This window comes from Canis lupus, chromosome 20 (genome assembly GCF_011100685.1).
Source record: "Canis lupus familiaris isolate Mischka breed German Shepherd chromosome 20, alternate assembly UU_Cfam_GSD_1.0, whole genome shotgun sequence".
In the NCBI taxonomy this organism is placed as follows: domain Eukaryota; kingdom Metazoa; phylum Chordata; class Mammalia; order Carnivora; family Canidae; genus Canis; species Canis lupus.
The window spans coordinates 43,207,272-43,220,540 of NC_049241.1; the positions used below are offsets into that span (position 1 = coordinate 43,207,272).

The 13,269-nt window shown below is 50.8% G+C and overlaps 1 protein-coding gene across 1 annotated transcript in view; it reads right to left on the reverse strand.

Annotated features, from left to right (window-relative positions):
• Positions 1-1,109: 1,109 nt before the first annotated feature.
• LIMD1 (LIM domains containing 1) overlaps positions 1,110-13,269 on the reverse strand; it is a 66,336-nt gene continuing 54,176 nt past the window's right edge. The window contains exons 3-8 of the mRNA XM_038566678.1: positions 12,159-12,226; positions 9,099-9,161; positions 4,075-4,205; positions 3,210-3,261; positions 2,599-2,667; positions 1,110-1,346 (exon numbers count right to left, since the gene is read on the reverse strand). Coding sequence (XP_038422606.1) covers positions 1,209-1,346; positions 2,599-2,667; positions 3,210-3,261; positions 4,075-4,205; positions 9,099-9,161; positions 12,159-12,226 — 521 coding nt within the window. The 3' untranslated portion in view covers positions 1,110-1,208. The remainder of the gene's footprint in view (positions 1,347-2,598; positions 2,668-3,209; positions 3,262-4,074; positions 4,206-9,098; positions 9,162-12,158; positions 12,227-13,269) is intronic.

Genomic DNA, 13,269 nt, shown 5'->3' on the forward strand with positions numbered 1-13,269 from the left:
CAAGAGCAGTGTACCTTATACCGCTTTCTTCACACGTCACGCCTGTGCCAAGAACTGGGTGAGGGAGAGACGTGGGAGATGAACACACTGATCTGTCCTGAGGCACCCACTCCTATGCTTCTTAGAGATCTCGCACACACATGCACGCATGCACACACACACACACACACACACACACACACTCCCCGTGTGTAAGGGGCTAGCTCTCGGCATGTGGGCAGGATGGCCCAAAGCCCACTGATAAAGAAGCTGAAACAGGCATGGAGAGGTCCCCCACCATGTGGGATCCTGAGACCTGCCTTTGTGGGAGCAACTCCAAAGTCACAGACTCTCGAGAGCTCTAGAGGGAAACAGTGCAAACCAGTGGGCAAAGGAGGCCTGGTGCCTGCACCAAGACCTCGTCCCAAAGCACACTTGGCTATAACACAGCAAATCTCCTTCGAGCTCCCAGCTGCCTTTAAGGAAGGGAGGATTTGCAGGGGTACCCTAAACACTGTCAGTGTATATCACAACAAAACCCCGTCTGGCTCACGTATTCCAAAACCTGGCTCTGGTTTACCCACTAAATTCTTCCTAAGATGCAGAGCACATGTCAGAGCTTCCCTCTTGTCATAACGCAATGAAAATTTGCAGCCATTCTACAGACGAAAGGAGTCTCTGGGGTGGAAGTCTTAAATAATGCTGTGTGTGTGTGTGTGTGTGTGTGTGTGTGTGTGTGGTGTGTCTGGGTGCAGTGTTAAATCATGTCATGGACGTGTACGGGGTGGGGGTAGTGTTTGGGTGCAGGTATTTTCCCAAGGGAGAGGAAAGGGCTGACTGTACTGGCAGCTGAGATCTCTCTGCAGAGGATATTGTGAAACATGCTCAGTGCAAACCTTCCCCCCTGAAGCCTGGACTATTCCCAGAGGGGCTGCAGGTGCGTGCGGTTGCGCTGCTGCAATGCCCTGTCGCCTGCCACACACTGCTGGAGCGTCTTCCTGAGTAACGTGATGAAGGCGTGGCGGTGGAGGAAGGCACTTGGCAAATACACATACCAGACAGGTAGGGCTCACCTCCCTGGTGAAAGGAAAGGCACCCCAGGCGTATGCAGAAACCCACCCCCCCCCCACCCCACCTCCACCCCAGGGGCCACAGGAGCCAACAGGCAGATGTCTTGCTTTGCTGCCCTGGCTTCTCTTCTGCCGCGTGAGGTGTGCAAGAGGCTCCGGCTAGAAGCGGTGCTGGTGAAGAGCTGCAGATGAGGGGCTTTTCTCCAGTCTCTTGACATGGCAGGAGTGACAGAACAGGTGGTCTTCCAGGGGGTAGCAGCGGTGACCATCTTCGTCATTGAGCTCCAGACCGCAGTCCTGGGGGGGAAGCAAACAGTGCTAACAGACCAGAACACAAGGGATTGCAAGACTGACCCAGAGGCCGACGTCCCGGGGACCAGCAGAGGGTGCTGCATGATTCTCTGGGGGCAGCAAATGCCAGTGCAGAAGGGGGGGTCCTGCCAAGTGAAGGGGTGACTCGTCCCTATGGATCACTTGAGACAGGGCTGGTCAGAAGGGAGATGGGACCTCAGTGTATACACACATGGCGCTGCCAAGACTTAGGGCAAAAAATGAACGTAAAGAGGCCTCGTGAGAAATGCCTCATACCGACTGCGTATGGATACAACGCTTTGGACATACCAGTTGAATAAAATATTAGAAGAATGAATCCCAACCATTTCCTTTTTCTAATGTGGCTACTAGAAAACAAAATGACACCTGTGACTTGAACCTGTGGCTCTCAGGTTTCTATGGGACAGCACCACACTGAATGCATAGAGAGGACTGTCCTGAGCAAATGGCCCCACCCCCTTTCTCTCCGGCCTGGGGTGCCACTGGCAAGGGCTCCCACCTAGATCTTCCATGCTGGCAGTGAGCTCCAGCCTCCCACCCTGACCCCCATGCCCTCTCCCACCCACCGCGTCACAAAAGAAGAAATCTACTCTCCCTCTATGGGTGAATCCACCTGATTCTGGCTGAAACTCCATGGGCACTTAAAGTGTGTGCACCCTTCATGTGGGCCGGTGAGGGGCCCTGCCTGAGAGTCACAGGGCCCCTGGGGCTCCTTCAGCCCCGGTGTGATACAAGGTAAGAGAGGGGGTAGATGGGCCCCCACCCACCTTCACACCAACCAGTGACGTGCTTATTCCCGAGGAGGGGCTGGTTTCTGATGATTTCCAGAGCTCAGCTCAGGAAGGCGCTCTTGGTGGACAGAATGGCCTATAAACTGGAGGGGAGGGCATCTGCTCCCCAAATCACACAGCTGCCTGACAATGGAGCATGTGAAACCCAGAGTCCCCAAGAACCTCCCATCTGCAGCTTCATGAAGACAAACTGCCATGATTTTAGGACTTGGTAGTTCACAGACGTAGAGAAAACAGTAATGACCTTCAGGTCCCAAACATCTGCATGTCCTCCAACCTTCCCCACAAGTCAGGCTTCACCCCTGGACCTGGAGGGCAGCCCTTGACCACACCTTCCTGACCATCTCAGGCCCCAGTCAACCTGGGATCCTCTTCTCTGGCACTTTTTAAACAGGCTTAAGGCATCTGGGCAGGGAGGGGCCTACCTCGCAATGGTAGCACTCCACGTGGTAGTCTCTGTCCATGGACACGACACGGATGGTCTCATCTGAGCCCTGGATGGAGCAAAAGTAAGAACAAGAGCCCAGCTGGGAGACCCACTAGGTTCCGCAAGCTGTGGTAGGGGATTCTGAGGTAGCAAGTGGGTGGCCTCAGGAGAGCATAAATCCATAGTGAGGTCCCCCACTGGAGAGAGGACATCTTTAACTGAGGAGAGAGGAAATAGGAGGGACAGCCACCCTACTTTCTGGAATGTCAGGGTCAACACTGAAGAAACCACCTATGTGGAGAGTGATTTTTCTAAAAAATAACGAATGAAAGGCAAGCTTTCTGCTCATCTTCTAATGTGGGAGTCACTGTCGAATTCAGGAGTTTAACCTGATTGTAGGGGCAAATAGGGCACACGAGGGGCACTGGGCTGGGGAGACCAGCCAATGAGAGAGGGGCTTCTTGGTGAGGACACTATTAATGTCAGAGGGGGCATTTTAGAAGGATTGTTTTCAAAGGTGTAAGGACGGGACACAGATCTTGCCGATGATCCTGGGGAGATATTCATGTCATGGAAGACACCAAGAACAGGTCTGAAAAAGTATCTTACCTCAGGTGGAAGGATGGGAAGCCCGCAAGCTGCACACTTGGGAGCCAGCACCCTGCCGGGAGAAGAGGCAGTAGAATGTGTATTGTCTTGTTCCTGGGAGGCAAGTCCTGAAGCCGATACGGAGCCTTCCTCACGGCTGGTCTCCTGCCCATCACTCTTCACCTGAACCCCCCACCCCCAGCCCTTGTATCAAGATAGCCTGGCTCATTCCCTGGGAGGTGTTTAGTAGCACCAAGCCTACCTGGACCCTCTTACTCTACTAGGCATAAAGATTACCTTGTTTCTCTCCCTTATGGTGCCCAGCATGGACAGGCCCAGGGACGCCAAGGTGGTGGCACTCAGCACTGAGTCGCTGCCATGTGAGGCTGAGTAAAGCTGGAGACACCAGCTTGACAGATGCCTCTTGAGGCCTCACTAGGAATCTGAGTCTAGGGATTTGGGTTCTGATTTTTCAGTAAACATGATCCTATAACCAGTTCCTGTCTGCACTGGCATCAGTGGACCTCCCGTGGCCCCTGCTACACACCCCCCCTTTTCAAAGATTTTATTTATTTATTCATGAGAGACACAGAAAGAGAGGCAGAGACATAGGCAGAGGAAGAAACAGGCTCCCCGTGGGAAGCCTGATGTGGGACTTAATTCTAGGACCCCAGGACCATGACCTGAGCCAAAGGCAGATGCTCAACCACTGAGTCACCCACGCATCCCAACCCCTGCTACACCCTTAAAACCACTAAGCCTTTGCTGGACTGTGGCCTAAGGGAACAAGCAGCTCAAGGATGCCCCTCAGCAGGTGTCCACCCTTCACACGGTGAGATCAACGTGGCTCGCACCTGCGGCCCCTCTGCGCCCCATCCCTCCTTACTTGTGATAATCTCGGACACAGTAGATCTTGTTCTCAGAGTCCACAGTGAAGGGCACCCCGTCCAAACACTCGTTGCAGATGACACAGCGAAAGCAGCCGGGGTGGTAGGACTTCCCAAGGGCCTGTAGGATCTGGGGCAGAAAAGAAGAGGCCGGGACTCAGTGGGGACCACAGGGACGGGCTGGACGGTGGGAAGGAGAGGAACATGTCAGGCCGAGGGACCCTAGGGGTGATCACACCACATGACGCACACTCGTCCGAGTTGCACTTGGACCAGCATCAAGAGATCACAGGGAAGGAAAGGCAAATCTGGGTGAATGTACAACAGGAGGGAGCCAAACAGGATCCTTCTCCTCTACATAACCCTCCAGAGGATAATTTAGAAGGTTCTTCTGCAGTTCTTTGCTGGAAATGATGCGAAGCAGGCAGGGCCACACAAGGCTCCGTCCCAGATTTAGGAGGCAGCCCATCCATGGAAGGATTAAAGTTAATTCCACATGGAAATGGCAGAGCTCAGAAAACCTCTTAACTTCTGCCTCCCAAGAGCCCCTCCAAAGCAGCTTTCACTCTGCAGCGTGATAATCCAGAAGCTGTGACTCAACCACTCATTATCTCAAAGCCAAGCCTAAGCAAAGCCTCTTTGTTGGTGTTCTGTTTTTTTTTTTTTTTTTTTTTAAGATTTATTTATTTACTAAAGAGAGAGAGAGAGAGAGAGAGAACATGTGTGTGCACAGGGGGAAGAGCACAGGGAGAAAATCCCCAAGCAGACTCCCTGCCTAGCATGGAGCCTGACACAGGGCTGGATCCCAGGACTCTGAGATCACAACCTGAGCAGAAATCAGAAGTCGACGCTTAACCAACTAAGCCACACAGGCGCCCCGCTGCTGATTTTTTAAAACACAGTGTAGGGGATCCCTGGGTGGCTCAGCGGTTTAGTGCCTGCCTTTGGCCCAGGGCGTGATCCTGGAGTCCCGGGATCGAGTCCCACGTCGGGCTCGCGGCATAGAACCTGCTTCTCCCTCCTCCTGTGTCTCTGCCTCTCTTTCTCTCTCTATGTCTATCATGAATAAATAAATAAATCTTTAAAAAAATAAAAAAAAATAAAACACAGTGTAGAGAAAGTCCCACAAACCTTCTTCCTCTGAATGTCATTTGATCTGGTTATGATGCCTGGAAAGGTAAGAAGCTGGGACAGAGCTAAGACAGGGAGGGTAGGAGGGAGAAGAGATGCAAAGAATGTCCTTGGGGATGTCAGCGAGTGGCCAAATCACCTCCCTTCAGAACTGTGTCCCTCCTGCCCCCTTGCTAGGTGACATCAAACAGTTTTCCTTTTAAGGCAGCTCATCCCAAAGTGTGGTCCCTGGACCTGCAGCATGAGCATCACCTGGGAACTTGTTATAAATGTACATCCTCAGGCCCCGATCTCCAGAATCGGAAGAGCTAGGGTCAGACCCGGCAGTTGGTGTTTTCATAAAATGATTCCAATGCAAGCTAAAATGGAAAAACCACTGGTTTGAGTTTGTGTTGATGCACGTGACACTTGCAGGAAAGGTGCGCACCTTCCAGAGCCCAAGGCTTGCTTCTCCCCCGCCAAGGCCAACGCCACACTTCACACGGTGCAGCCTCTGAGGCAAGCTGGCAACTTCGAGTGCTCTCCCAGCTTCCTCATTCCCTCTGGTGTGTCACTAACCCCTGAGGCCCCTCTCCATCTGCAATAAACTGCCAAAATAGGAAGAACAACTGGCCGGGCTTCCAAAGTCCACCTGGCAATCTGTACCTTGGAATGCATTTCGCTCTCTGGCTAATGCCATCTTGGCAGAAGAGACCCTTAAATTAACTTCACCCACAACGAGCCTGAAGCGTGGCAGGACACAGATGCCATTTTGCTGCATTTTGACTTGCTGTGATGATTCTTTTTAATGTGGGGGGAAATGTCCACTTTCAACATGCAAGCTCAGAGTATTCCCCTCTACTAACCGGGGAGGCGGAGGGCGGGGGCCACAATTTACATAAGGAATTGGACAACTGGTTGTTTCTCTTGGAGGACCAAGAATGGCATCTGCAGGCATACTTTTTCTTGCGTTACAAAAATTCTTGGCAGGGATCCCTGGGTGGCGCAGCGGTTTGGCGCCTGCCTTTGGCCCAGGGCGCGATCCTGGAGACCCAGGATCGAATCCCACATCGGGCTCCCGGTGCATGGAGCCTGCTTCTCCCTCTGCCTATGTCTCTGCCTCTCTCTCTCTCTGTGACTATCATAAATAAATAAAAATTAAAAAAAAAATTCTTGGCAGCAGTTAAGGGTTCTTTTTTTAAAAGTAGGTGTCACTACCGGACAGACATTTGCTAAAAGTTCTCAAGTCCTAGAGAAGACCTGCCAGGACCCAGGTTCAACTTTGCACTATCCTTGTGTGGAAGAGGTGGCCTCCAAAGCTTCATTCCTTCCCTTCCTGCATGCAAGGCTGGTCCTCACTTCAAGAAGTGGAGGAGAGCCCCTCCTCCCTGCCCTGCCGCGTATTGAGACTGGCCTTGTGATGTTCTGTGATCAACAGAATGGGGAAGAAATGATGTTGAGAGATTTCGAGTCAAGGACTTAAGAAGCCTGGCAGCTCTCCTTCCTCTTTTGCTGTAAGAAGTCCAACCTAGATGACTGGATGAGATCAGTGGCCACAGGGAGAGGGGCCTGGAGGGCAGAGCCCATCTCGGGGTGCTTAAATGGGACATCAGCTGAACACCATTGAATAAGTGACCCCAGCCAATGCCACACGGAGCAGAACAATCATCCCGCTGAGACCTATTGGAGTTCTGTGGATCGTGATAAATGAGCTGTGTTAAACTATGACCTCTTGGGGTGGTTCATCATGTAGCAACAGGTAACTAAAATACCCGTTATACCTAAAATACCTAAAATACCCAAAGAAGCCTGATGACACCCAGAAATAAAAATAGGGTATAATCACCTTCATAAATTTGGATACTGTTGACTTCAAATGTGGTGGGTTTGCCAGAAGGACTCTAAAATTGAGGACAAATTCCACCAAAGAAACAGATCCCTGTGGAGTCTGGCTGGCATCTGTGGAAGGTAGGATTAAGGGTGTGTGGCTCCCTGCCTCCTCTGGGGGAATGGGTGGATGGCCATGCTTCCAGGGAGGCTTGGCTACTAATGAGGACTCAGCCCTCACAGGGCTAAGCTCTGCCGTGGTGTGTTCAAGACTGGACAAGAGCAAGTTGTCCTCGTGAACAGGGCAGGCTCCGGTTCACTGCTGTTTTATACATGTTAGCACGAAACCAACAAAAATGAGTGTTTCTGTCCAGCAACATGCCAAAGATATTCACAACAGCTTTATTCATAAATAGCCTCAAACTGGAAGCCACCCAAATCCCCATCGGCAGAACAACAGATTTGCAAACTGCTGTATCCATACAATGGAACTCTACTTAGCAATGAAAATAAATGAACTACTACCACAGGATATAACATGGATGAACTTAAAAAACATTTTCTAGGGACGCCTGGGTGGCTCAGTTGATTAAACGTCTGTCTCTTGATTTCTGCTCAGGTCATGATCTCAGGGTCGTGGGATCGAGCCCCGCACTGGGCTCCACACTGGGCATGGAGCCTGCTTAAGATTCTCTCTCCTCCTCCCACTGGCCCTGCCCCATCCCCCCAAAATGGTTTTTGCTATTGTTTTTTTAAGTGAGAAAAGGCAGACCAATAGAGCTCAGAACAGAGGGCACCTTTGGAGGAGGGGTTCTGGACTGGAAGGAAGACAAGAAGGAAGTTTCTGAGGTGTGGGATGTGGGAAACATCCACACTTTGACCAGGTGTGGTTCCATAGGTATGTGCATATGCAAAACTTCATTCACCTATGCACTTAAGATGTACACACACCCTTTCTTTACCTAGTTGTTTCTCAATAAAAAGGTAAAGGAAAAAAAATACCAATGATTAGCAATTCCCTTCTCCAGAATAGTTAATGTGTCAGCTTAGAGAGGGATTTACCGCTTTCCAACTAAAGGAATGTTGTATGATACTTTTCCTTGATCAGTATATTAAAGAAATTCTAAAAGCCTGATATCCAATGGTGAACTGTTTGATCCCTGAGATACACTAAGTATTTTGTATTTGTTAACCTCACAACCTTACCCTATAAGGAGGCCAGGAAAGAAAAACTGTCCCCAGTGAAGAGATAAAGATACTGAGGCCCAAGACAAGCTCAGAGAGCCAGTGAGTGAAAGTGGCTGAGTGAGGAACAGAATGTATAAAACTTGCTTCTTGCTCTGCTCTCTCAGAACTAACAACAGGCCCCCAAAACTCATCTTAGGAACGGAAAGAGCCAGGAAGAACATGGGGCAAGCAACTGTGTTTATCCAGCTTTCTGTACCCAACTCCAAGGGAGATGAAGTTTGACATTTGGCATCTCACCCAGGACATCACAAGGACCACAGAAAATCAGAGGGAGGCCAGTATGATCCAAAAAGCCCAGAGAAAAGAGCATCATCAGAAACACAACACTGTATGCTATATGTTGGCAGATTGAACCCCAATAAAAAAATAATTAAAATAAAATAAAATGGAACAAATGAAAAAAGGAAAAAAAGAAAGAAACACAACACAGGGCAGCCCGGGTGGCTCAACATTTTGGTGCCGTCTTCAGTCCAGGGCGTGATCCTGGATACCCAGGATCTAGTCCCGCTTCGGGTTTCCTGCATGGAGCCTGCTTCTCCCTCTGCCTGTGTCTCTGCCTCTCTCTCTCATGAGTAAATAAAATAAATTCTTAAAAAAAAAAAAGAGAGAGAGACATAACACTGTGTGGACTACATGGTTAAGCATGCTATATCAGTAAAAGCAAACAATGTGGCTTCTCCTAGAGCAAGCAGCTGCCTTGCACAGGTCTTCTCTTAATAAAACCAGATGCAACCACAAATCAAGGTAGGAAATACAGTTTTCCACTGTTAGTTTCTTTTTTCTATCAATGCCTCCCCCTCCTACCATGCCATCATCTTGTTTGGCTGACCCTACTCACCATGTCCATGATCAGATGTCCACAAAGAAAACATCTGTCAGCAGACTGCTGGAACCCAGAGTACTGCAGAGGAAAAAGAAAAGAAAGTTAAACCCAGGCAGGACAGATGACCCAGTCACTTGCCCACCAGAATGACAAGGAACTTCTCAGAAAGATGTGTCACTCCATACAGGAATCTGTCATTTCCCAGAGGACAACACAGTTGTGTGATGAATCATGGAATGTCTTCTGCCACAAAGTCATTACAAATAGTAATACCACTCACTCTAACAAGAGCTGCATTTGGGCATCCACAACATGCTAGGCTCTGTGTAAGAGGCTGTGCATAGAGAGGCTTCAATCTCTAAGCCAGTGGTTCTCAAAGAGGAGTTCCCTGACATCAACTGGGAATTTGTAAAAAAAATGCAAATTCTTGGGCTCCACCCCAGACCTACTGAATTAGAAACGCTGGGAGAGGATCTGGTAACATGTATTTTCATAAGCCCTTCAGGAGAGTCTGATGCAGGCTCTAATCCTTAAAACATTTTTTTGATTTTTTTAAAGATTTTATTTATTTATTAATGAGAGACACAGAAAGAGAGAAGTAGACACACAGGCAGAGGGAAAAGCAAGATCCATGTGGGGAGCCTGATGTGGGACCCAATCCTGGGACTCCAGGATCATGCCCTGAGCTAAAGGCAGACACACCCAACTGCCGAGACACCCAGGCATCCCTAAGATTTTGTTTTATTTTATTTTTTTGAGAGAGCGAGCAAGTGCGCACAAGTGTGGGAAGAGACAGAAGGAGAAGGACAAGCATAGCATAGTCCCTTCTGAGCAACGAGCTCAATGTGGGGCTCTATCCCAGAACCCTGGGATCACGACCTGCGGTGAAGGGAGATGCTTAACTGACTGAGCCACACAGGGACCTCTCTCTTTTTTTAATATTTTATTTATTTATTTGTGAAGGAGAGAGAGAGAGCATGCACAAGCAGGGGGAGTAGCAGACAGAGGGAGAAGCAGGCTCCCAGCTGAGCAAGGAGCCCAACGTGGGCCTCAATCCCAGGACCTCAGGATCACCACCAGAGTGGAAGGCTGATGTCTAACCAACTGAGCCACTCAGGTACCCCCAGGCACCCCTCTCTAATCCTTAAAACAAAGTATGTATCATCCCATTTCTAAGATGAAAGCAATGAAGCTCAGAGAGGTCAAGTGACCTTCACAAGGTCACATAGCCTTTAAGAGGTAAAAATAGGAATCAAATTCAAGTCTGGTCTGGTTAAAAAGCCAATGCCCTTAGTTTCACAGAAACTTGGTAAATACTCTCTATCTTTACCAAACACACACACACACACACACACACACACACACACACAAACACACAGTTGGACTCTCAAAAGAAATGAAGAATGCTTTTCAGAAAAGCACACAAAGAAAAGATACCACACACTGAAAGATACCACAAGTTTAGATATTACACACGGGGGGGTGGGGTGGGGGCTGTAAGACAAAGGAAGGTGGAAAAAAAAAAAGAAAAAGGGAACTTTGTGCAGTCCCAGGGGTGGCAGTTCCTTACTTTCATGGGGAGCCAGCCACATACCCCACCACCTTGCACTCCCAAGAGTGGGGGGGGGGGGTGACCACCTGCTGGGAAGCAAGGCAGGGCACTGACTCAGACCTGGGGAATCAGAGCCCCAGTTTCCTTTCAGCACCGATTGTGCCCACAGGTGGGCATGTGACCCAATAGAGCCAATGAGGCTGGAGGAGCAGGACGGACACTCTGGGCCATCAGCGCTGAACGCTGAACGGTAGAGGATGCAAACCCCAGAGCGATGCCACTGCCACCAGGTGGCCACCAGGAATCTCCTGAGGAAGGAGCTGATGCTGCAGAGGCAGGGCCCCAATGAAGAGAAAGTGACTCAGAGGCCCCTGCTGAGTGCATTGCCTTTTTGCTTCTACCGGTTTGGGTCGGCTTGTCTGTTACTGGCAAGCCTGGGCCACAGTGCATCAAACCCAAGCCACCTCTGGGTCCTCTGGGGAACGTAGGCTCAGGTCATCCACTGTCCACTGAGCGCCACTGGATGCTTGGTGCTAGGTGAGGGGCTGACGAGGCCAAGGGGAAGAAACATGTCCAGGGGAGAGAGAAAGGGCTGGGGGAGGCCACCCTGCCTTGTTCTACCTGCTGCGCCAGAGAGGCCCTGGTGTGGTGGCTGCACGGAGGGTGGGAGCTCGCTGTCGGGGAGGGGGCACAGCCGTCAGTTATCGGGGCAAAGAAAGGGTGAAGACGCTCCAGGCAGGGGAAGTGGCACAAGCTAGGGCACAAAGGCTTGAGGCTGTGCAGGGGTGCAAGCAAGCAGCAGAGTGGGAGAGCCACAGGTCTGGGCTCAGGAGCACAGCTTCTGTCTGCACAGGCCTTGAACCCTCGCGATGCAGGGCCCAGGGTGGGGGCGCTGAGCTGCAACCCATCCTGGGGAGCTAAGTGGGCCCAGGGAGGCCATGGTGGCACGGGGATCAATGCTCAGCCACTTTCTGGGGGAGGTGGGAAGGAGGAGGGGCCGAAGATGAGCCCAGAAAACCGTTCTCCGAGATGAGGACCCAAGGCAGCATGATGCTTCTGCTTCAGACAAGCGGACTGTGAAGGGCTGGGGGACAGCCTGGGGGACCGTCCGCTGGCCTGAGAGGTGCCGACAGAGCTGGTGCTCAGGGCTGGGTGTCACTGGCCCGTGGACAGACTTCTGAAGTGTGGCGGAGGCTGGATGCCCACAGAGAGCAGCCAGGATTCGGAGGAACGAAGGCCTGAGCCCCAGTCCAGAGGCTTAAGAGAGGTGGGGTCGGCGGAAATGGGCAGAACCAAGACGACAGGCCAGGTGACCCTCAAGTCCCTTCCAGGCACAAAGCTCTGCGGCTTGTCATTTGCTTCAGGATCCCAGGCCAACCCCTGCATCCACCGAAGGAAAGCCAGGACCCCCGCCGGGGATCACCCAGGGGAACCACACTCTCCTGGCTGGCCCGGTCTCCCCACAGGCTCCCCCTGACTCTGGTCGGGACTGCGGGCAGGGCAGGTTTGGGGAACACACTCACCAGGAAGTCTTCCTCACAAAACACTTTGCCGTTGACAAAATAAAAGGCTTTTCCTCTCAGCTTCCGGCCTAAGGAAAAAAGACAAAGGCAGGGCGAAAAGAAAATGTTGTATGCAGTGAGAAAGGAGAAAAGAAACAAACATGCACAAAATTGCCGACTGTCACTAAGAGCGGTGATTACTGAAAGCCGCTGTGGCCCTGGGATGGCCAGGCCCGGCCCCTGGCAGGTGCTGTGCGGCCAGGGACACCAGCACGGCCTTGAGAATCATCCTACGCCCACCTCTCCCACTTGCCCTCTGCTGAGCAAGAAGCCAGCGAGACATCTGGGGACAGGATGGCAGAGGCACGCTCAGTGCGGGTACAGGGCGACGGCCTGTTGTAAGCTGTTTCCCACAGGTGTTTGGGATATCATCTTCGACATGCTCTCCAGAGGCCACTGGTGAAAACCAATCAGGAAAGTCCTATAAATTGGTCAACTTTATTTTCATGTCTCTTTTCACCTCGACTATACAGAAAATACACATTGTTGGATGGATAATGATTTTTCTTGTCTTGTCCTGATCTAAATGAGGTGAGGAAGGGCAGCCCACGTGGCTCAGTGGTTTAGCGCCTGCCTTCAGCCTAGGGTGTGATCCTGAAGACCCTGGATCCCATGTCGGGCTCTCTGCGTGGAGCCTGCTTCTCCCTCTGCCTGTGTCTCTGCCTCTCTCTCTGTCCCTCATGAATAAGTAAGTAAAATATTTTAAAAATAAATAAATAAATGGAGTGAGGAGGGGTGGGAAAATTTCAAAACACCCCAGCTTCTCAGGTGTAACTTTAGTTTCCATAAAGCTAGGATGCTGACAAGAATAGCATACTTTGGGGTGCCTGTGGCTCAGTGAACACCTGCCTTTGGCTCAGTTCATGACCCCGGGGTTCCTAGGATCGAGTCCCACATTGGGCTCCCTGCAGGGGGCCTGCCTCTCCTTCTGTGTCTCTGTCTTTCTCTGTGTGTCTCTCATGAATAAATAAATAAAATCTTAAAAAAAAAAAGAGTGAGTAGCATACTTTATCAATTCCCTTGATCCCTTATGATAAAATACAAAGGTTCACAAGTTCAAGGTAAGCAGGAG